We start from the raw sequence: 24,928 nt of genomic DNA, 5'->3' as shown, positions 1-24,928 counted from the left end.
TTCTAACTCCGTTAAATGTCATAAATTCCGTTTTCATGGATGCCTGGATGTTAAACTCAATTGTTACACCTGGTAGAGCAGAACGCTGATCATTTTATTAAAGATGAAAGACTTTAGACAGTTCTTAACTCTCAATAATGCCATAGACGTCAGACTTAACGACCGGATTGCTTTGGTTGCTAGCAGCCGCCTGTATTTCACATGGTAGACATCAACTTGTCTACAGACACACACTAGCTGCTCTCTGAGCAGCAGTCAAACAAGTGTGTTACCAAATGAAAACGGATACAAATGTGATAGTTTCAACCACAAACAGCATGTTTGCTGCAGGAAGGAACAGCTTTGTAGGACTCAGTTCCTGGTTTGTGTCACACTTTATCAAGTTTCAATACAACTGGAAGAAGTTGGTGTTGTCCATGCGCACTATGAGTGACCACAGTAATCTGCACCCCTAGCAGTCAATGCCCACTCACCAGGGAATACACATTGTTCTTTAGCAACTGGAGATTGCCATGGTATCACCTTCTAGGCTGCATAGCTATTGATTGGTGTAGCTAGTTTTTTTCCTTTTAGTATGTCCAGATGTTGTTATGGCTAACAGGTTACATCCAAGTTTAATTTAATGCCCACCCACTGGGACATCATGCTGACATTGTCAGTTAGAGCCATCACTCATACCGAAGATCAGTTGCGTATAGCCGTAGCAAAATAAAATGAATATAAAATACTTGACCTTATGTTACATATTTATTATTAGCAACTTCTCAAGTAAAGTTAGACATTTATGCACCAAGCTGCTGTTTTACAAACTCTACAGTTTATTTGTAGAGGGTGGGAAAGAAAGGTTTGCCTAACCCCCCACCGCTGAGTTAATCTTTCTAATCCACGAGGCTATCCTGTCCGCCTGTATTGGTGTAATTGATGGTTATGGTCATTAATTATTGGCTGTGATGTTGTGAAGTTCATGCCTAAGCAAAAATGAAATGCCAGAATTTCCCATTCTTCCTTTTGCATTTTCCGTGTGGGAGTTGAACTCAATACTCGCCCTAAATTGAGACTTAAGTAATAAAAAGCAAACGTTGAAGGACAAGATAATATTTATGGATATTCTTTCTGTATGTCTTATTTGAGTTTACTTTAATTACTGTGAAATTGAAATAAAGACAAATATATTCTGTGTCAGCCAGCTGGGTTAATTTAAAAGTTAAATGTTAGGTTTCTCCGACTGACTTTGAAAGATGAAGAAAATGTAAATCTCGCTAATAAGTCCTTCAAGGCCAAATGTAGTTTCATGCCTTACATTCTGAGGCAGAGCTAACTGGTGAAATTGGTACATGTAATCTTTAATAGTTAGTTACAAAAGCACAATCTAGTAATTAACATGTCACTCATAAGCACATCCCTAATAACCTCTAAACTGGACTACAATGAATAATAGTAGATTATTTGTTTGAGATCCAGCCAGTAGATTAATGACTCATAAGGTGATGATTATTATGATTAATAATGATGATGATTATTTTAGATTTAGCTACGAACTTAGACAATGAGCTACTTTTTCATTATGAAATATATTAGTTTTACATGCTAAGTAGTGACTCAGTAAGTTCCTCATTATGTTAGGATTACTTCTCCGTTCGCCACTGCCTTTGAAAACTGTTGCGTTTTCCAGCAATTTCACTGGAACACATGTGATCAAATGAGACTTTGTTTGAAACAATGTTTACTTGAATTCTATTAAATCTTTCTGTCCCCTTTTGAGGTGATGAAAGTGTGCACTTTTCTTTGACTTTATCTTTGAGAGAAAATGCTGTATATGGGACAGCAAATCCAATAAATAAGTGATAAGGCAGGAAGTTCACAGGAGAGAGCATTTGAACAATTTAAGCCCACAGGCACTTTCAGACGCAGAGAAAAGAAGAGGCCGGACAAGATACGGTGGAAAAGCTCTTTAGCGCCTCAAGCAGATGGATGGGAAAGAGCATCGGGCCTTCGCACTTAAGGCTCGACGTTGCTGATTGATTGCGATAACAACAGTAACATAAGGGAAAGAACGAGTGAAGAAGTCAGAGTTTATCACTGAGGTAGTGATTGCCCAGGGGTAATTTGGATGTTTTCTTTTTACAAGGTTGAGGGTGGATGTTTTTGGAAATAATATCAGGATGTAATGTGCGTGAACGACAGTGAATGAAAAGCATTCCTCATTTTTGTCTTGGTGTTTTGATTCAATCCGAGTACGTGTGGTTTCTCCGATGGATGGTTGGATGGACCATCTATCCATGTATTTTCTTACCCTTATCCAATTCAGGGTCACTGGGGTAGGGCTGGAGCCTCCTGTTTTTAGAGTCAACTCACCATCTGAGACTTCAGAAAGACAGAGAGCTTGACAAATCTGTTTTGTTGCTATGGCTCACCTTAATGTGACACTGCTGTAATCTCTCCCTCTCACTCTACCATCACTGAGAGGGGGATTTTCAGACGTTTTTGCCATAAAACAGTCTCTGTCTCGTCTCCGTGCCTCGTCCTCCACTCAGTCACTAACAGTAAAAGTGATCCTCGGCGAAGCACTCGAAAATCGATGAGTAGGCAGGCTGCTGCTGACGGTGAGCTTCAGACCACTTCTTTTTTAGCATTTGAGTTTTATTTAGAAACTCAGCCGCAGCGTTGCGCCTTGATGCATGAAAATGGCAGTGGTTGAAAGGGCATGCCATTTAACTCTTCTAATTAGGCTCACACTGGACACCTTCATAATGTCACTGAAACGCACAGTAGCACTTGTCATTTTAATGTAACTTTTATTAGCTTGAGCTAGGATGGTGATGCTCGGATTCAACTTGCATGTCAAAATGGAAAGAAATGGCGTGTGTTCCCAGTATAACGGCATTTAAATTAAAAGGGTTGATTCTGAATTAGTGTTTTTAGCTAAAATGTGGATTTCACTTAAGAGTCGGGGTGTAGAAATCATGCCCACGATAGTTGGAGGACTTCTAAAAGTACACTTTTTTAAAAAGTAGTGCTCAATATTATTCCCAGCACATATTTATATTTATTGTTTTGTTTGGTCCTTTTTAAGCTTCCAGCAGCTTTGAACCTGAATGCAGCAGATGTGGCGGTGCTGATAGGAAAAACCACTGCAAATGCTTTACCGCTGATTGAGGAGGTTAGTGCTTGTATCACGTACACGTGAAATGACTGGTTGTTTTTTGTGTTTCTTTTGCTTAAAAATGATTCGTCCTTACTTTGATATTTCCAGGTGGCCAGGTTGCAGAACTCCACGGCCTTTAAGGCTGCTAGTTCACTGAATTTCCAAGGCGACCTGACTGGCAGTATCAATATGTTTCTGTGTGGAAAGCAGCCTGACTCCAATTCCACCAATATGACCCTCGGTTTACTCTCACCTAGACAGATGGCTAACAAGACGTCAATTTCCATTACGGGCAACAGTTCAGGTAAGTGCTGCAGCAAGCTCCTTTGTAAAGCAAAGCTGTCACACAGGACTTTTGTCCTAATCATTTATCTGCATTTTAGCTCGACAGCACAGTAGGTGGTCATGGTAGCTGGGAAATGGAGAATATTCACAAGGCAGTGGCGCATAATGTGCAGCATCACGGGACACTGCGATTGATTTGCTGTAATTTTGCTGCCGCGGACATACTGCGTGGCTGTGTAGTGTTTGAAAAATGAGAAAGAGCTGAGCTCGATCAGTATGTGCACAGGATGTCTGACCAGTCAAATGGAGTTTTCTTTTTGTTCTGTAGGGATTTTGATATTTGGCATAAAAATGCAGTACACATGCATCATTTAAATAACTGCTGTACATCTGATGAGTCACACAGTGCAGAACTACAGAAGGTAAGAACCAGTACTTCCTGTAGTGGAAATGTCGGTGCAGGTGGGAAATTTTTTTTTGAATTGCACACAGTGCAGTCAGCTGTGCACAGGATGTGACCAATTGTGCAGATCCAGGAAAAGGCACCTGTGGCACAGTTGGCATCAGAGCTGAACTGGGTTTGATTAGGAATGCATGTGTCAGAGGCCGGTCACAGCCATAGCTAATCAAACCAGCTTTTCTCAGTACGTTTAAAAGCCGCGTACTCCCTGCCCCGACGTGACGATGTTTTCTTAATGGGAATGAAAATCCAGACCAGCTTCTCCCATGTGGAAACTTATGTTATTGCCTGGGTGGCGCTTTGGCACCAGGCGCAAATATATGACATCTTAAAAATGAACATATGGCAGTCTTAACTTCCCACAGAGGACAGATGGTGTCACTAGCACTTTTTTGGGGGAGATCTGAGCCAGTTTGTTTATTTATTTATTTTTTGTAATATTTAGAAAGGGAAGACAAGCATGGCAGCCGTATTGTCAGCATTTGTGCTCAAATTCTCCTGTGCTGTTATGGATTTGGCTGCAGTTGTAGTTGTTTGTAGTGAGTTTGTAGTTGAAGTTAAAGTCATCTGCAACTGAAGAACAGCCAAGTTCAAGCTGGGTGAGAAATATATATCGAAAAAACACAAAAAGTTACACTCCCCAGTTTAAGTAAACTTGGACCAACTTAAAACCATCCAGCTCAATTCTTCAGTTTTTGCCAAATCAACAGAAATCATCTGAAAGCAGTGGTTTGTTGACAGCTTGGTGATTTATTTTGATCGAAAAAAGCGAACTGTAGAAATTTGTAGAGATTTTCCTACATAGCTAGAAGTGCTATGGCTAGTGCACCATTGTTTCTCATACCTCATCCATACTGAGTAGTGTATAAACACGGTAACATGGTTCGTAGTTGTCTTGACAGCCAGATATGCGTACCTTGCAGCAGTGTGCTCCTTATTAAGGAGTTACTCCAAGTAGCCACATTGGAAGAAAGTGTGGTATCTTCACTCAGCTTTAAAAATCTGCACCTCGCCCACCTTCAGCATGCGTCAGCAGGTGACTGTGTGGATGGGCTCCTCTGCAAAATGCGAGTGAAACAGATATACAACTGCAAAATGCAAATAGCTAATGTAGAAACTGATGAATATATTCTATAAATGATGCAACATGAAACATGCCCCAACAAAATTCACGGGATATTTTCTGTAAGCAGGCACCCTGTTATTGTTTCATACTGCAGCGTATGTTTTTAGTAGACCGAAGGTAGAGTAGTGTGCAGAATGTGGTTCACCATTGTCTTGCTGAAATAAACTATAGTTCCCAAAGACATTAACATGTTGCTTCAAAACTATAAGCACTAATACATCATCACAGACTGAGAATGGACTGATCCCATATTTCGATCATCCAGGTCCAGATGTTGTTGACAACGAGCCGCTCTGTGGACTGATCCAGTCAGTTCAGCTGTTTATTTTTTATAGTTTGAAGTTAGAGAGCTAACGTAGCATAGAAGAAGCTAAAAAGCAAACCGACAGCCGTTTGGAGGCATTTAAACTCGAGCGATCCCAACGGCGTTTTTAAAAATCCACACACTGATTCTGTTTTCATGACTGAAAAGCTCTGACGGCGATGACGCTCTCTCCGTCTCTCCTTCTTGCTTGTTCACCCTTGCTGTCGTTGTGCTCGGTGTAGCACTTGTTTGGAAGCTTTTACTGCACTTACCGTAACGTAGCGCTTGTTGTTGCCAGCTCCATTAACATTATTTCACTTCATTTGTCTGTTGTTAGTTCCTCTCCACATGCTGTGTGCGTTTGTGTGTGTGTGAAGGAGAGATTGATCAGATGGCAGGACAGTCTATCCCAAATGAGATCATGCCACGAGGCTGGCAGAAGCATCCTTCTCCTCTATTTTATGTTATGTTATTCATTTGCATGGCAGAATTTTCCATCTGGGTTTATTGACTTTTAAAGAAATTGTTCCTGAGTCACTTAACGGATTTCCTCTCCTGTAGCTCAGTTGTTCGCTCTCACAGCTAGAAGGCTTTGTGTTGTGTGTCTGTGTTGTTTGCTTTTTCTCCTTGTCCCTGTGTGAGTCTCCTCCTGGTGCTCCCTCGCCCTCACACATCCCAAAGACGATGATGATTCCTGGGTTAACTGGTTATTCTAAACTGGCCACGGCTGTGGATGTAAGCGAAAATTGTCTGACTCTCTGTGTTAGCTCAAGAACTGTTCAAAGCTCGCCTCGCATCTTACCCAGTGTCAGCTGGGATAGGTTCCAGCCGCACGGCTAAGAAAATGAATGTCTGGACGCGTCGAAGCAGTGGTGTCACAGTGTGGCTCTTTACCAGGTTGTTGCCTTGTTTTTCTTGTCTCCCAAGTAGGCCATGTTTTTGCAACTTGGCTCATGTATTTTCTCATTAACTGTGGAAAGAAGTGGCAGTACATCATTTAGTTTCTATTGCTTGTTGAAGCATTCTCGGATTAGCAGGTGGATTAAAGTTATTTGAACTGTCATAGTCTACCTGGCAACAGTCCGAAAACTTTGTGTGTTTTGCTCACAGCAGGACGGCGACCGTTATGGATAACCCAACACCTGGATGTTTAAAAGAAGACCTGGCCAGACTATGTGTCTGATCTTGATTTATGGGTGGATCCTTTAAGACTAACAGACTCTTTTTTTAATCATTTGCACCTGCTTAAGCGCACCTGAATCTATTTTTATATATTTAAAGGATGGTAGCTTTAACCACATGGGGATAAACATGTTTTAGCTGGATAAAAGTACCACAGTTGTAAAAGTTTAAAGTTTTGGACTAATTCTATAAATATAAAAATATGTGTATGTATAAGTATGAGTGAATCCATATAGGTGCAATTATATACAGTGGTAAACAAATTTATTATTAGGCCACCGCCCAATGTAAGGTGATTACCAAAATCCTTTTTATATTTCTTGATCCACCAGTATGCACGCGCTTACTCAAAATGACGTTTTAAGCCCAAATATAATTACTGTAATTTGTGAAATTTGAAGTTTTAGAAAAAAGCAGAAGAAATTAGTAAAGCGTATTAATATTTTTAAAATTAAAATGCCAAATCGCAGCTATTTACCTTCATTCCTGACATTAGTTTTAGTGGTTGAATAATGAATTTCTGACTGATTGTGGGTATAAAAATGTGAATTCGATAGTTAATTTGAAAATAACGAATACATTTCTTGAATAAAACATCTTTCTTGATTTTAATACAGACACAGAGACATAATTTAGATAAAGGAAACAGAAGGAATTAATTATCTCTCTGCATTTGGTCCATGGTGAGCGTGTAGTACTTTGCGCCCATAGTGTAATTGCTGTCTACGTAAGTGCATAAATGTATAATTTATAAAGCTGCAGTGCGTTATTCTGTTTTAATGCATTTAATTCAGTTGGATGGTTCTAGATTACGTTACTTGTTATTTTTTAATGTAACACTGCCCCCAGCACAAATGACAGCTCAGAGAAAATCACTACTAGGTGATGCTATCTTTAATAAAACTCCAAACATGTTTCTTCCATAAAATCCTCGAGAACGAGAGCTTTAGTGTAACTTCCTACAGCCGCACGCTCATTAGAGACCGTGCAGCGCTGTTTCATTAAATGTCTTTTCTTTGGAGAAAACTGCACAAAATGAGATTTTAATAAGAAGCCTCTATTCCCTGGGAAAAAAGTTACACCGTTAAGTGGGATTGCATGCTAGTGTCGGTGCAAATTAGCAGAAACATCGCCTCTTCCTTACGTGGTAGGCAGTAACATCTCTGTTAGCATGCTAATGGCTGTTTTGCATTTGCTGTGCTATTTCTTTGTGTTGGGTATGTACAGCTAAATGGATCTGGAATATGCAGTGTGTCTGCGTAATGGCCAATTACAACTCCTTTGTAAGTGTAAAAGTACACTCAAAGGAACAGTGAAATAGCAACAATAAAGGCCAGCGCTGAGGTTTTGTTAACAGCTCTGTAATGTCCCCTTCTCAATTAATTGTTGATGGTGACTTCTGCGGCGATATGAGGAAGAGTTGGTGCGGTAGCTGTTCTTACGTAACAGCGAAAGGGAATTGAAGGTTGCTTCAGTTTGTGAAGTAAAAAGGTGTCTCTGCAAATCATGTACTGACGTTATGCATTATGTAGGGAGATTTGTCAGATGTTGGGGGTTTTTTCATGCTCATGTTCAAGTTTTTTAATTATTAAAGTGGATGTTATCTCAGGTAATCCCTCTTCTCTGCAAACAGAAGCTGATCGGCCTCTTTACGCAAAAGTGAACAATCTGTGATGCACAGACAATCTTCTCTTGATTTATCAAAATAACCCCGTCATTGTCACGGTCCTGATTTTGCTGTGGGGATTTGACATTTACTGATTGTCTTGAGACTTGCACTTACAGTCCTCTGAGTATTTTCCCATCGATATATCTCTTTGAATAATTGGCAGCCTTTAGTTCTAGTTTAACCACATCTATTTTGCTGTAGCCGGCGAAGAGAAAATCCAGATCCATGGTGACAGAGTGAGAGTGGCTCTCGTTGTGCTGCTGAAAGTCAAAAGAGGCCTCTCTGTGTCTGATATGAGAGCGCGCATCAATAAGATTTATTCAAGCTTATTTGAGTCTCTGCTGAAATGCAGCAACACAGCACTATTTGTACTGCTTGTAAGAAATAAGTGCTGTTTTATTGATGCAGGGGGGTAGTTCACGTATGACTGACATATTTGGTGTATGTGTGTGCTGTACCTGTATGGATCTGTGCACCCAGTGTGTGTGTCTGCTTCAGGTTCTTCCTTTCATGAAATGCATAAAATATGAGTAATGCATGCTCAGAAGATAATACAACAGCATATGCAAGACTGTGTTTGTGTGCGCGCACGCGTGTGTGTATCACGGGCATTCGTGGTGCTTCGACAGCGCTGTCTCACTGTTGTGCAGAATTGAGCCCATCTCCAGGGTGCAACTCAAATTGATTAAATTTGCCAGGTAAGTTGAGGGGTTGACTTGAGGCTCCAAGCAATTATTTGACTGTGGCTAAACCTGGTGTAAAGAACAGATTTTCTTGTTCTTTCAGGCTGCTTTTTTGTAATAAAGCAAAGTTCTGTTATCAAAAAAAGAAAGAAAAAAGGAGTACACAGCCCTGGAGAATACCTAACCTATGTAATCCGATGCTCCCTGTAGCCCACAGAATATCCAACTGATATATCTTAACCTGATATATCTTAACCTGATATATCGCATTAGACAAAGAGCTATATGCATTTGTCACTGCCATCTCTAATCACGTCATATTGCTGAGTGAAGCTGTCTGCTCATATCATGTTATAACCCCTTTCATTATCAGATGTATTTATGTCTGTATTTATGAAATAAGGTTTCCAGAGATTTAAATAAAATCTACATGTTAGAGACACTCTGTGAATATTAGTGCTGGGTATAGGGATGCATATATTGCTGTTAGTGGAGGATATTCTCAGAGCACCAGTGGAAAGTCTGCATGACTGAGTGATGAAGCGGGTTGGAGTGACTCACAGCTGCATGACTTCACCGCATCCCATCCGGTGAAAGGCCGCTGCCTCTTAAAGGTAGTTTCCTAACATTATTGGCCTTTGGCCCTTTTAAAATGACACATTTGTCACTTGTGACAGAAATAATTTTTCCCTTTCAGGTTGTTACAGCAGCTGTGTCACAGCCGGAGCAGGTGGTTACGACTCAGAATGAGAACCACTGAGTTTGAAGAGGGAAAAAAAACACATTAGCTTAATCACATCATAGAATATGAACACAAAGACAGGTGGAAAAAGTCCCGACTCTTTGGCTTTTTTGGGGGATATAATTTAACGGAAACCTCTGCATTATTGTTGGTCATTTATAGGTACACTACCGTATTTTTCGGACCATCAAGCGCGCGGGATTATAAGGCGCACTGTCGACAAACGGGTCTGTTTTCATACATAAGGCGCACCGGGTTATAAAGTGCATTACATGAAACAAAACAGTCAGATAAGTCAAACTTTACTCAGCTCATTCCTCTTGCTTCCTCCACTTCTGCACCATTCATTCATTAATGTTGAATTCTCTGGTAGCTGCTCTATAAACACTGGAACAACAGTATTTGTTCTAATTCTTAGTATTTAACTTTGCACTGTCCACTTTCTGCTGTAACAAAACAAATTTCCCACGTGTGGTACTAATAAAGGTTTTCTTATCTTACATGAATGACTAACCTCATATTGTGGCTGGATTATCTCGGTTGTTCTCTGCTACTGAAGTTTGGTCCCTTTACAGCAATTTTCCATGCGATTGCATTTGTCAAAAAAACATCAGGAACTTTAATCAAGTGGAAAAAAGTTAGCGTTCATTCTCCAGGTTCACTGTGTTATGCTTTGGTATGCTAACATAGCTGTGTCGCTAGCGATCACTAGCACAGCATTATATACCATCTAGCCCAACTTCAGTAACCCTACAAACGTCACTATTGTGTCGTTTTCTGTCTTCATTCATGTTGGAAGTGATAGCAGAGCTGCACGTTTTATTTTTTCCAGAAATCTCTTGGTCAGAGCATGCTATATTATGTTTAGGTAACTAGCGAAACCAGCGAGCTAACTTCCTGCTAACTTCTAACTCTGTTAAATTGAATAAATTCTGTTTTCATGGATGCCTGGATGTTAAATTTAATTGTTACACCTGGTAAAGCAGCAAGGCTGATCATTTTATTAAAGATGAAAGAAGTTACAGTGTTCGTTTGGGACCTGACGCGGACGGAGTTTTGGACCCAGATTACTATGAGCCGGGAGGCCATAACACTCAGACAATCCATCAAGCGGTGCGGCTTCGTAGCTTAGCAAAGTCCAACTAAAACATTTTTTGACAGATTTTTGAGCGCCGTGTACCACATAAAATTGGTTCAAGGTCAGTAAACACAGCCAGAATTCATAGATAAGGCTCACCAGATTATAAGGCGCACTGCCGATTTTTGAGAAAATGAAAGGATTTTAAGTATGCCTTATAGTGCGGAAAATACGGTACTTAAAAGTGTATTTCCAACTTGCAAGAGAATTTTAAAGCAACCTAAAATAAAACGACAGTCCTAGTTATGAACTTCAGAAACTTTTTGGTGGGTATCATTTTTTTCTCTGCAGGAAAACCCTGTTCGCCATCAGGAAACATAGCTTTTAAAATCATAGCATGGAATTAAGATATTTTGTCTTGTCGTCTAAATGCGCCTGCAAGTGTCCTAAGGCGTGCTCAGGGAGGACAGAAACCTTCGGTGGAGCTGAAGGGCAAAAGCTTGTTTGATCTTGATTTTCAGCATAAATGCTGGCTGTGAAAGACAGGGCTCTCAATCCTTCTGACTTTTGGGGTTTAAGCAGGTGGTGTCGGGAAAGTCAAAATAGTGACATCGAGTTTTGCCCCTTTAATGTTGGCTCTTCCTATCATTGTGAAGCAGAACTCCTGCTCATTATGTGTTATTATAATAGTAATCATGGTCAGTATTAGACACCACATGTACTGTATATGCTTGGAACCATTAGTGCCAAGTTACACCTGCAGGATAACACTGCAGTCTGCCTAAAAACATGGCATCTGGAAAGGTTTTAAGTTAATTCTGATGTGGTGAATTGTAGTGGTGGGGTCATGTTAATAATCCATTAAAATTTGGCTTATATCCACCAAAGTCTCCAAGGTCAACCTAATGATTTATTGGTTGAAAACTGACAAAATCCATATATAACTGAGCAACTATGTTCTTTATAGGGTGCTGTGCATTGTCAAAATATAGAAAGTATATTATATATATATTGATAGATATATATAGATATATATATTGATAGATATAGATAGATATAGAGATATAGATATAACTATAGAGATAGATAGATAGATATAGAAAGTGTATAAAAATGTAAGATATCATATCACATATGACCTCTGACCTCTCCTTTAAGATCAATAGATTGAGCTGAAGGTCACAGATCAGTGATAATAATGCTATACAGAGATCTTTTAAACCACGTCTCTTATTCTCTGTATTGACAACAAGTAGACATATAGGGGATGATATATGGGGATTCTAAATATCACGTTACAGTTTGCATCCATACATCACGTAACATTTGACCTCTGACCTTAGTTTTACATTTTACATCTTCCTTTTTATATTCAAGTTGACCCCAAAATGTGTTTATGTCTTTAAAGAAAGAGAAAGAGAATGAGCTGCTTAGTTAGTTACAACTATATTGGAGTATAGTATTATATAATAAGCTTCAATTATTCATGTGCCGTTACTTACAAATCAATGCCTATTATCCATTACCTACTCTCAGATAATGTCTGTGTAATCAAAGTACACATCGGTCATGCTACATTGATTTTTACTGCACTATAAACTTAGTAAAGTACGTTTAAAAAGAACAAAGAAAACAAAATGAATATATACAAAACACAATACCGTTCCCTTAAAAGTAAAAAGCACTGTATATGTGTAGGTGATTGAGACTTTCCAGTTAAAATGTGTTGAGTGCTCAGTTAGAGTAGAAAAGCTCTCACCTGTTAAATCCAGCCGGCACCGTCATGAACACAAGAAGGTGAAACAGTCACCAGGAGGAAGACGCTACTGTTGTCAATGATTCACTCATAGCAGCTCTACTTTATTACAAACCACATATATAAACCTACAAATGCCAATATGGCAACACACTCATCTACTTCCTGCACATATTTGTGTAGTCTCTTATCCTATAAACTATGGATTATTATCTAGAAACATAGCTACATTTTTGGTCTTTTTAAATGATTAAAACTATTAACAATACATCCAAAGCACATTTAGGTTATTCCGTACTGGATAGGAATGCTTCATATGATTTTAGTTGGGCTGGGAGACGATCAGGCTTCTCTGTCCTCTATTTCAATCCCCGTGAGTTGCTGTATCAGTCTGTTCGGCTGTTATCTGCAGATGACAGTGGTGTCTCCTTCTACGGAAAATCTACTGCAAGCCCTTTCATCTTACAAGCACCGAACTGCATATTTTTCTTAAATGCAGAAAAATCTTCCAATTTGTAGTCACTTTTTTCCCCCCGGAGACATCTAACAGCCTATTGAACAGAGCTACCGAGCTATGCGCCACACATATGCCCTGTCTTTCTAGCGTTGCGATTGCAGGAGGTGGCATCTGCGCGTGCACTGTGTGGCAGGAACAGCTGGTCAGACCCAGACTAAGGGGTGGCCATTAGCGCACTGACCTCACAGGAGCACCTGGAAGAGACGGCCAGCAGGCAGAAAGGCTAACGTTTAATTGCACTGAAAATGCTAAAATGTCCCCGGTGGGGGAAATAGTTGCCCCGGTGAGATGAGAGGAGAAAAGGGGGTGTGTTGCAGTCTTGACAAGGGAAAAATGAGAGAGGACTGGAAAAAGCACTGATGTAATGACAGGTGTCAGGACAAAAGGCACAGTTAGCAATAGAGGCAGAGAGCTATATTGACTGGCAGATGACACACTAAAGTGATCAGCCGTTTGACGGAGTGCCAAACTCCGGGAATAACACGTTTTCAGTCAGAACAATCCCGACACAGCCTAAAAACAAGCTGTCTAACCCCTGCAGATTCTCTTGCTTGCAGTGCAGGTCCTCATGTAACTTATTCAAGACTCTACCAACCTGGCAATATTCATGTTGGCAGATATGTTAAATAAGTAATGATCCTACCGCTGCTGAGCATATTGACTTTTTTTCCTCTAGAAGCTTTTTCTTATGTCCTCAGGTCTGCGTGTTTTTTTTCTCCCTCTTTGTGATTTTAAGTAATAATTGATGCTTTTCTCCTCATAAATACTTTGCCGTGACTAAATCAATATCAATTACTTAAAGGTTTTCCTTTGATAGGACAGCGCAGGGCATTTCCAGGAAATATTCTCGCTAACATCTCGTAGATTAGAAAGCAAACAACCATCGTTTCACAATCATTGCAATAACTGCTCACGTTGTGTGTTATTCCTTTACAGTTCAGCTCTTTGGTTAAATATTGATAGATTACGCCGCTGAGATGGCTTTATGTAGATGTAAAGTAAGATAAAACAATAATAAGCCATCGCTGAAGCTTTCTTGTGACTCATGTTACAGAAAGGAGTAGAAAAAAGCAAACGACGAACTCATCATTCGAACTCTGTCGGTGCGCATGACCCTTATAAAACTGGCATTTACGAGCCTCTCCCAACAGTGTGCTGAAATATTGCTTTTATATTGTGCAAACTACAGTGAGATCTGTAGGGTCAACGTTCTTGTAAAAAATTCTGTGAAATAAGGTCGGGAAACAGATTTAAGACTCACTTTAACCTCTTGAGTGAGTCAGTGGAACGGTCAAACATGAATCCTTAAATGTGCAGCAGGCTGGAATATAACGTTTTAACAGACATCTCACTGTCAAACCTAAAGACTGGATATTAAATCTGAAGCATTCTTTGTAACGGCCAGCAGGAGGCAACAACTCTGGTTGCTACCATTATTAGCATGTAGCGTCCCTCTGTTTCTCAGACTCACATTCGTCATGTCCACTTTCAAAATACCAAAATATTCAGTGTTTATTTTTGATTTTCTTAGGTTAGATAACGTTAAGTTCTTGTAATATTATTTAGTTAGGGTTTAGTTGAGTTTTAGTCTAGGTTATGTTTCACTTATGTCTCCGTGTTTGTGTCTTTTCCTGTCTTCTGTGTTAGCCTGCCGTGTCCTCATTGTTTTACGTTTAGTTATGTCCCTGTGTTCTGTGTAGTTATTGTCTGCGTATTTCATGTTCTCAAGCTTGTGTTGTCATGTTTACATCTGTCCATGTTTCATGTTTTATTTTGAAAGTTTTGTGTTCCCATGTTCAGTGTGTTTAGTTTTGCTTCCCCTGTGGTGTCAGGTTCATCTGTGTCAGCTGTGTTTCCCAGATGTTTCTTTTCCCCTCATTACCCTTCTGTGTATTTAAGTCCTCTGTCTTCGTCTGTTCAGGGTCGGGTCGTCTGTTTGTCTTGCATCACGTCTCTCCAGGTTTCAGGTTGTTTGTCATGTGTTTTTTTTTTTTCACACGCCATAGTTCCACTTCCACCTTTTAGATTCATCTTCATGGTCATTCTTTCTTGTCACAGTTTTCATAGTTAATCTTAGTTTGTTCCCAGTTTAGCTTTTAGTTTTATTTTATGTTCATGTATCTTTAGCCAAATAAATGGCTCGCCTTTGGCTATACTGAGTTTACTCTCCCGTGTCTGTTGGATCAGCTCCGCAAACATACTGGCTGCACAGCCGTGACACAGTGGGAGGTTTTGCAGTGTCTACAGTAAGCAATGAGCGATATCGCTGTCCACTCTCTGTTTTAAGTACTGGCCAATCAGACGAGCATAGACCACACCTCTTAATCTTTAAATTCAAGTATTTTCAGTCCCATTGCTTCAGGCATATAAAATTAAGCTAGCTAGCTCACTGGATTGAAGTATAATACTGTAATGGGATGCCACTCACTGACTGGTCATAAAATATCTTCCCGACTAGATATTCCACAATCAAATGTGACGGGTATTATTGGAGAGTGGAAGCATTTAGGAACCACAGCAACTCATCCAGCGATGTAATGTCAGACCAGATAAAGTTACAGAGCAGGGTTAGTACCTCAGTAACTGCAGGCATCCAAACCTCATCTGGCATTAACATCAGCACAAAAGTTGTGTGCTGGGAGCGTCAATACAATTTAATTGAATTAGACTCAGTGGCTGAGCAGCTCTTGTACATGCAAACAGTACTTTTGGTCGTGCAGTGTATGCTCTGTGTTGTTTGTTGTTTCCTATACTGTACATTACACTTTTGATCTGGTTGGAAGTGGCAAAAATGCACAACTAGCCAAAGCAGGGGCTAGGTTTTCCAGTCCTGGAAGTGGGAAGGGAGCAGAAAAGTTTTTTGTTCAAAGGAATTAAACACATGTTACCTAGCTCATTTTTAATCAAGACTACATTAAGGAATCATTAGTATCAGTTCTGTTCTCAAAGGCAGTGATTGCATCAATACTGCCTATATGGTGCAAATGCGATCATTTGGCACGCTGAATACAGTAATGTACAGTTGTTCACATTCTTTACCATCTATGTGTTTTACAGTATCAATATAAATCAGTCTGCTCTTGTTGCATCAGTGAAAATCATTATTTCCACCTTCAAAACTTTTCTTCTCCTTTTTAACAGCAGTGAACTTTTTAAACTACATAAATGTGTAATCAAACTGTTATTAGTACTATAAGTATTAATGAATACAACAGCTGAAAAGACCAGGAAGATTTTCTGAAACCTCTCTCGTGTTCATATTTGTTCAAACTCTGCTGAGAACAAGTACCGAGAGGTCTGTTTTCGTAGCCACGTTTGAATTTTAACCTCGTGTACAATATTTATCATGTTTGCTTCTCGGGCGCTTCAATTCTGTGATTTTTGCACAGATCAAATAACTTGTCTCTCCTCTTTCCCCCAATCCCATGAAAGAGCATGAATCCAGTATGCACAGAGGAGTTTGAGATTTAGAGTTGTTTTCGTAGTCTTGCCATGACTTTCCCTGTCTTCTCCCCTCACCTCCTCTGTACCGTAGATGCTTTTTGTCAGACTCTTGTCGACACCCTGGAGAGCACACCTGGTCTGCGCTACATTTGGAGCACCTTCAAGCCATTATTGCAGGGGAAAGTCCTCTACACACCTGATACACCTGCTGCTCGTCTCCTGGTGAAAGAAGTAGGTCTAGAGGGAAAAAGAAAGGTTTCTATATGTATGCTGACTTTTTGTGAACTTGAAAAGAATATATTGCTCTGGTCAGTATAAGTTTGCAATGAAAGGTTCAAGCCACTATATCTATATTTATATATTCTTTTGTAAATTAAGAGTTAGCATGCAAATATATGTAAATCTTGCATACATAGGACCAGACTATGTATGCAAGATGGTAGAAGGTACCTGCAATCTGTCTATGAAAACAAAAAAGGAGGATGTCACGCATTAGTGCAGAGCTGGAAAATAAAACATTTAATCAGAGGGCTTGTTCATGCAATGCAATAAATATATATTGTTTTCAAAGACACGACATTTGTGCATGAGATTTGCATCGTTTTGATAGCTGCGTAACCAAAACAAACAACAGACATGCTGTGAGAATTTTGCATTGAAAATACATAACGAGCATGAGGAAAACCTGCCGACTTCACAGCGAGCGGCCCGGTGTTGGCGCAGGAGGCCCTCTTCACTCCAGACATAGTCGGGGTGTTTACAAGTGAATGTTCAGTGGTAAATAACCCCATTTACATTCAACACCGCGGGGGGGATGGCAGTGTTACAGTGTGATGAGTTCCCAGGGAGATTAGCTGAAAGTGCAGTTGTGGAGTGCTTTCATGTTTGTATTGGCGCAGCGAGTATGTTTTCGGTGAGAAGGTGAGACAAATGTGTAAAATTATAGATTATTGTTTTCTGTGTTTCAGGCAAATAGGACCTTTAACGCCTTGGCTATGTTAAGGGAGCTGGCTGACTCTTGGGATGAACTCGGACCGCGTGTTTGGGATTTTCTGCAAAATAGCTCACAAGTCAATACAATACGGGTGAGACTCTCGATGGTTGTTTATTTTATGTAATGTTGCACACATTACCATGGTTGGTTTGTACAGTATGTTAAACATGGTCAAAGTTTCTGAACTTTACATTGCTGGGTTTTTTGTTTTTTACTACTCTTGGATTTGTGACATCATAGAGCAGGGATGTCTCACCCATGTACACTGTGGGACGCATAGCATAGCATCTTTATTTATAACGCACTTTACATCCAACAATGTTGGCCAAAGTGCTACAAATATAAAACAAAGAGAAAACAGTTTAAATTACATATAGAATATCTTAAAATTCAAAATAATATAATTAATAAGAAACTAATTAAGAGACATCAACAAGTCCTGCTGTTCTGAAAGCCAAGGTAAATAAATGTGTTTTAAGACGTGATTTAAAAACAGATATGGAAGGTGCCTGTCTAACATGTGAAAGCAACTCCTTCCACAATCTTGGTGCTGCCGCAGCAAACGCCCGATCCCCTCTGAGCTCACGATTAGTCCTGGGCACGCTCAGGAGGAGCTGGTCTGCCGACCTGAGGGACCGGGAAGGTATGTATGGATGAAGAAGCTCAGAGAGGTACAGAGGGGCAGCATTGGACAAACATTTAAAAACAAATAAAAGCAGCTTAAAATGGATCCTAAAACGCACGGGCAGCCAATGAAGTGCATATAAAACTGGGGCGATATGCTCGCATCTACGAGTGCCGGTTAAAAGACTGCAGTGGAAAAACAGAAGCTCGACTCACCCCAAAATAAAGAGAATTACAGTAATCCAGCCGAAGGGTTACAAAGGCATGGATTACTGTTTTAAATTGCTGTCGCACAAGAAACTGCTTAATACAGCCTACTTTGATCTTAAGTGGAGTGGATCATCTCCCCAAGATAGCTCCACATAAAAAGTCACCAGCAAACTTGGTGATGAGATTTACTGAAAATAAATAAATTCTGAAAAATACGAAAAAATGCAAAACGACCACCTTCACTTTCTTTTTGCAGCAGAGCTAAATGAAGAAAACAGTAAACATACATTAGTGTCTTTTATAATTACTGCGGTGTGTTTTTTTTCTCTTTGAACAATGAGCCTTACATCTGCTGCAGGTGAGAATGTACATGCTGTGTACATCATTTATTCACACCTTCTGTTAAATGTGGAGAGTGAGAGAGGAAAGTAATTATGGATAAGTGCAGGATAATTTTCATCCTAGCAGAAAGGATTATCTATAGAAGTAAAGGACACGGACTTCTCTCTCTTCCACCCTCTCCTCTCCTCCCTCTATTTTGCCTCTCGCCGTATTTCCTTGACACTGACATTACTCCAGTGTCACTCCAAATGAGCTTATAGGCAGCTGGAGGGAAGCAGACATTGGGAGCTCCATATAGCTAGGGTATTCATTACCCTAGCCCTAACCTTTACACAAATGGACCAGCAATCCTCCTTTGTCTTCATTTTCTCCCCACCCAGCCCTCTCCCTTTCTCTCCCTCTGTCCACCTCTCGTTCCGAAGCCGGTGGCTTCCGAGGTTTGTCATCTTCAGAGGTCATTCAAGGTCACGGACAAGCTTTCGTTTGATGGACCAATTGCCGTCGCCACCACAACTACATCTGATTTAGGGTGTTAAGATGAATAAAAGGAAATACCGAGCACAAGACAGCTTAGACATAAGAGTATTTGGGAATACTTTTTGCCTTTACATAGTTATAATCTGCAGGATTACAGTTCTGGTTGCTTCAGTGACACCTGTAGGTACTGGTTGAATAAGTGCTGTTTGATAGTGCATGTAAACATCAGCCCCTTTAACAGAGGCACAACAGAAAATCTTAAAGCCCATGCCTCTGAGCGAGGGCCACTTACTGTCACATTATGGAAGTTACTCTTCCCGTACTCAATTATCTGCTTACAAATGTATTACAAGAGCATGCAGAGAACACAACGGCCACAAAGGGCAACTTTGACCTTCAGATGAAGGTCTTAGCTGACCTGGGTACTCATGTAAGATAAGATAAGATAAACCTTTATTAGTCCCACAGGTGGGAAATTTGCTTGGTCACGGCAGAAAGTGGACAGTGCAAAGTTGAGAGCAGCAAAAATGAAGAAAAAACAATAAAATATTCAGTCAAAGGACTAGATGTTATAATCCCTGATAAGGCATTGCTTTAAATGGAAAAAATCTTGAGGGATAATAATAATGGATTGCATTTATGTAGCGCTTTTCAAGACCCTCAAAGCGCTTTGCAATGCCACTATTCATTCACTTTCACACACTGGTGGAGGCAGCTACAGTTGTAGCCACAGCTGCCCTGGGGCAGACTGATAGAAGCGAGGCTGCCATATTGCGCCATCGGCCCCTCTGGCCATCACCAGTAGGCGGTAGGTGAATTGTCTTGCCCAAGGACACAACGACCAAGACAGACAGAGCTGGGGATCGAAACGGCGACCTTCCAGTTACAAGATGAACTTCCCAACCCCCCTGAACCACGGTCGCCCAAAACCTAACCATGGCTGTTGGGATGGCTGTTATGAGGAAAGGCAGCCCAGAAACTTTACCAGCGGCACACATCGCTGTGTGCTTTAACTTTCAGTCTTTTACTTGAGCTAATCTGCCATTTTTTTCCTTGGTTAGGTTTGGGAATTAGAGATCTGATCTAGATTATCATATTAAAATTTGGGACACATCGTCAATAGTGGACCTTGGATTCACCGGGTGTTTCGGCCATTATCACTAGACACCCTCATCCAAGGAGGCCCTGCCAGGGTTGATCAGGCCCCGGAGTGTGTCACTGGTTTATGTTAAATTGTTATAAAATAAAATAAAATTTAACATGATATATTGAAAACTGTGGACGCTAGCCTGCTAACAAACAAACAGACAGACAAACAAACATACAGAATCTGGATTAAGTTCTCTCCATGGACCCGATATTTCACCTTACCTTTACAGTTCAATTCTTCACTTCATCACATGACCAACAAGGTTAAAGGGCGCATCTCTGTGGTTTAAAATGCCACTGAACATTAAGCACCGGACTACGCGTTTAAGCGCATGCAGCAGTAGGCGGATGAAGAGATGAACTACTGAACCGGATAAAAAGTTACGGTCAATTTGCCAGCGTAACTCTCTCTTACTGCACTTTCAGAACGGCTCCGATTTTTTTATTTCCTCAAAAGACAATTTTGATGGATCGTGTCCTTAACGTAGCCACCACGATGATAGATGTACTGATTTTTTTTAAAAGGTCACACGCAGCGCAGAGATTACTTAATTTGACACTTTGTCCTTAGGTTAAGCAGAATATGATCAAAAGTGTTGACACTGAAATGCCACTGAGCACAGTGGGCAGAATATATCTGAATCTTTAACTCTGAATATCACACTGTAGAGGCCACTTTGTTCAATTGACGCGCAGCGCCCTTTGCTGACCAAAAGTCAGGCTCCGCATCGTCCACTTTGAAATGGTCACCACATTTAGCCGCAGCACGCGGGTCACATTTTAAAAAAACTATATTAAATGGGTGATTTCATTGTGGGTTTGAAGTGAATTTTCCCCGTTCTTCTTATCAGTGTTTTAATTTTACTTTGATGTAAAACTGTCATTACAGGAACCGTGTCAGTTTAATACTTGGGTGTTAATATCAGAGCAACTGGAAAGCGAAGGAACGCTGTGTGAGAGAGGGAGGGGAATGACTGCGGTGCTGTAACTTGAGGGCAAACACATGTAAACCAATAGATGGGAGTCAAATAGCCTTATTCTCAAAGGGTTATTGCATAAGAAGCTTAGAAATGGTTATTTCTCTAAACAAAACAAAATACATATTCATGTAACGTGCTGTATGTAAGTGGGCCATTACTGCTGCAGCAAGGTTCAGTTTTCCTCCGCTTCTCAGCGTATTATCTTTATGAATTGGGTGCGTGATTATGGAAATTGCGTCTTGATCTATGACCCGAGATGAATGTAAGTCACACACATGTTCCTTACCATGTTAGTGAAAGGGAATTGAAGGGGAGGACCTGCGCCTTTATCTCTTTCATCGTGCGTACACGCGGCCTTGTTTGTGCATTTCCAGGGAGGAGATTTGATTTGCATTTGTTCTCTCTGTGGGTCCTAATACATCTGTACCATGCAAATGCATTTTTTTGTGCAAGTACACACCCTGTGCTGTAAATGAGCTTCATGGCCATAGAGGAGAATAGCTGATGTGCATCTTAGAGCCGCAAGTACAACACTGCCATCTATCTTAATGCTGTTAATTAATTCTGCAGAAAAATGAATGTCAGCTCCAGCAAAGAGTAAAGCTGCCCCTCCCCCATCCTTTTTATCATCCCTTCTTTTTTTCTTTATTTCTCTCTTTGTTTTAAGGCTTTTGATTCTCATAAATATTCATTTGCATTCATACCACATTAATTTGAAGCCTCTAACAGGTGGCCATTGTAACCAACTCATTTAAATGTTAGTTATTCCCTCAATAACACGGATGAGAAACCCTAAATCCTAGAATATAAATAAACCCGTCTTCTTGCTTTCAAAATCAGGCTCTGCTGGCGAATCCTGTGTTTGCTGGAACCCTCAAGGCGCCTCTCAATGGCACAGGGTGGACACCTGAGCTGCTGGCCAACTTCCTGTACAACGGGCCTCCAGAAGATCGTCCACCCGGCATGCCACCCAGCGACTGGCGGAACGTCTACAACTCCACCTCGGAAATGCTGAAGCTTCTCTCCACTTTCTTGCGTGTATGTAATTTATCTGCTTGTGCTTTGTTGTAAATGCGAAACACCTCATAAATCCAGCTTCCACAGGGTTTCGCGACCTCTCCAGTGAAGTGAAAGATTTTCTAAGAGTGGGCTGTTCTTTGACATTTAAGTTTTTTTAAACATAATTCTCGCCCTTCCACCTCTATTCTTTCTTTGCCTTTCCTTTAGTTATTTTTGTTTATCTGATATTACCCGTGTGATTTCTTTGGCTGGAGTTGCTTTATAACCTTTGAAGTAGTCAAGCAAAATTGCTTTTTAGTAAAATCAGCGAGAGCTTTTTTTTTGGGTGGGTGGGGGTGGGGGGGTTGAAGAAAACAGCTCTTTTCTTGTGTATCCTTGCGCTGCTATTGTTCAAGCCAAAATCAAGACATCAGTTTTTTTGTTTTCTTCAAATCTTGGTCTCAAACTCAACTTTTGAGTCATTAGAAAACAGGCCTCTAGTGTTCATTAAACTTGAAGAACCTTGACTTAAAGAACTGTCAAATGCACAGCAAGATCTACCACAGCATCCCTTCCCTGGTAATCATATAGCAATATTGCTATGGGCTAGTGAACCATCCAGTTGGAACACACACAGAGTTAACATTCATCCTGTATATTGATTGTGCCACAGTTCAAAGCAAAATTGTTCTTTCTCCAAATTGCACGATCAAATATATGCACAAAGCCCAACGTCGCCCCACTCCTGCCCTCCCATATACACACACACGCACAATATCAATCCGAGCGCAGGTAAAATGACAGCTTAGGTCCCTCGGGATTTGCCGTACACGGACAATAAAATTCCACTGTAATGCAATCTATTTTCTGCCCTAATGGAAATTGCATTGCTCAGAATGGATAAGGAGCACTTATCAGACAGCCTTTACTGCAGCGATCGCTTGTCTGGATGCGTACATGTTTAGGGAAATGACATATTTTTTAGGATTGGCATTGCAAAGACGCTAAAAGGTCATTAAGACAATGTAGTCGTGCATTTAGTTCCATACATGGTGGATGCTTTATGTACACAACAAGGGAACTGAACAGAAAATACTAATGGCTAACATTATTTAAACCTGATTTTCTTACTTTTCAGTCACTGGTCAACAAAACCAACTACAATCCTTTATTAGTGCAAATCGATAGCTTTAGCATACATGGGCAGGAGGAGGCTAACAAGTTTCCAATGTGCAGACACAGGACATTAGAGGAAAAATGTGTGTTCGCCAAATGAGTCATTTGTATCCTTGAAATGATTTCTTGGTGTGAGCCAATTACTTTCTAAAGATTAAAACCCAACAATTTGTGCTCATTTTCAAATTGGCATGGCTCCTCTCTCTGTGTTGCCACCACCAGCATTAACACTAAAGACTCAGGCTGCATCTTTCTTAATTTTTTTTTAAATAGAGGCAAATTAGAGCCTCAAATTGCATGTCATTTCTTTCATAAACCTGTTTAATCCAACAGTGCCGAGATTTATAAAACATTAAGACGGGAGAAACAAACCTATAAATAGCATAAAAGGTCATTATGAAAATGCGCTGCCATGTCTTCGTAACTCTGGGGACAGAACTTAATCGCTGGCTTTAGATGAAACTCCTCTGGTGCTTACTGGGAATGTTGTGCCGCACTAATCTTATTTAAACATTAAGGGCACTTGAGGATGACACGACTGTATGAGCTGTTATAACTTGTGAAGTCTCATTAACATGGGCAGATAAAGTTGATTTGTAGCAGCACAAATAGCTGATTAAACATAGATTGGAAAGGCTCCAAAGGACGTTTGTAAATGCAGAAGAATCAGGTTCACCGAGTACATCTGCATGAAAAACATTGTGCCTACAAATAGGTTTGAATAAAGACGCTGTTAAAAAAAATAAATTGTTTGCTCAAATGATGTGTTGGGTAGCATGAGGCCGCTGTTACCAGGATTAGCTACAGCTTGTACAGCTTGTCCCTATATTTCATTTAGCACTTGTCCAAACTTTGGGCCCGTGGAGCTCTTCACTGCTCTAATATCCTCCAGTATGTGCTGAACAAATGGTGTTGTTTGTGATATTTCTTTCCTACCATAGTGGGATATACAATACAGATTCCTGAGGGGAGAGATGATAAAACTATTGCAGCACTGAGATGTGTGGACAGCTGTCAGGTGTGACTGCCTCCCAGGATGGCTAGCTCATTATCGTCTCGTGAAACAGGGGGACAAGGCTACCGAGCAAGGGAACGCTAGCAAGGGTGGATCTCATTTGCTTGTCTCTACTGAAACTCAAAACATTTCCCACCCCCTGGCATCTCCAGATAATTTGGAACTGCACTCTGTGTTGTTTAGTCACTAGCTGAATCATACTTTCTTTTCTAAATATCCATCTGCCTTTCTCCCAGTGAGCTCCTGCCTGCCTTTTGTGGCTGCTGAAAGACTGCAAAAACAGAATGGTTTACTGTAAATATAATAGGATGTTAGAAAAGTAAGACATTTGTGTGGGTCTGTGTTTGCTGACAGTGTTTGGATCTGGACAAGTTTGAGGCGGCCTCCACTGAAGGCCAACTGGTGAATAGAGCGCTGGATCTTTTGACAAACGGTACGTTCTGGGCCGGGATTGTCTTTGAAAACCTCCAGCTGAACTCCAGCCTCCCACCTCCTTATGTCAAGTACAAAATCCGCATGGATGTTGATGAAGTAGAAAGTACCAGGACAGTAAGGAGAAGGTATGTAACAC

General features: G+C 40.5%; 1 protein-coding gene across 2 annotated transcripts in view; it reads left to right on the top strand.

The window, feature by feature from the left end:
* LOC102294278 (phospholipid-transporting ATPase ABCA1) overlaps positions 1–24,928 on the top strand; it is a 184,842-nt gene that overhangs the window by 23,179 nt on the left and 136,735 nt on the right. For both annotated transcript variants that reach the window (XM_042224376.1, XM_042224377.1), the window contains exons 8-13: positions 3,074–3,160; positions 3,254–3,449; positions 16,483–16,622; positions 17,360–17,476; positions 22,008–22,205; positions 24,712–24,917. In XM_042224376.1, coding sequence (XP_042080310.1) covers positions 3,074–3,160; positions 3,254–3,449; positions 16,483–16,622; positions 17,360–17,476; positions 22,008–22,205; positions 24,712–24,917 — 944 coding nt within the window. The remainder of the gene's footprint in view (positions 1–3,073; positions 3,161–3,253; positions 3,450–16,482; positions 16,623–17,359; positions 17,477–22,007; positions 22,206–24,711; positions 24,918–24,928) is intronic.

The sequence above is a fragment of the Haplochromis burtoni genome, unplaced genomic scaffold, assembly GCF_018398535.1.
Source record: "Haplochromis burtoni strain Fernald_Lab_line unplaced genomic scaffold, NCSU_Asbu1 Contig_136, whole genome shotgun sequence".
NCBI classification, from domain to species: domain Eukaryota; kingdom Metazoa; phylum Chordata; class Actinopteri; order Cichliformes; family Cichlidae; genus Haplochromis; species Haplochromis burtoni.
This window is presented reverse-complemented; position numbering and strand designations above follow the sequence as displayed.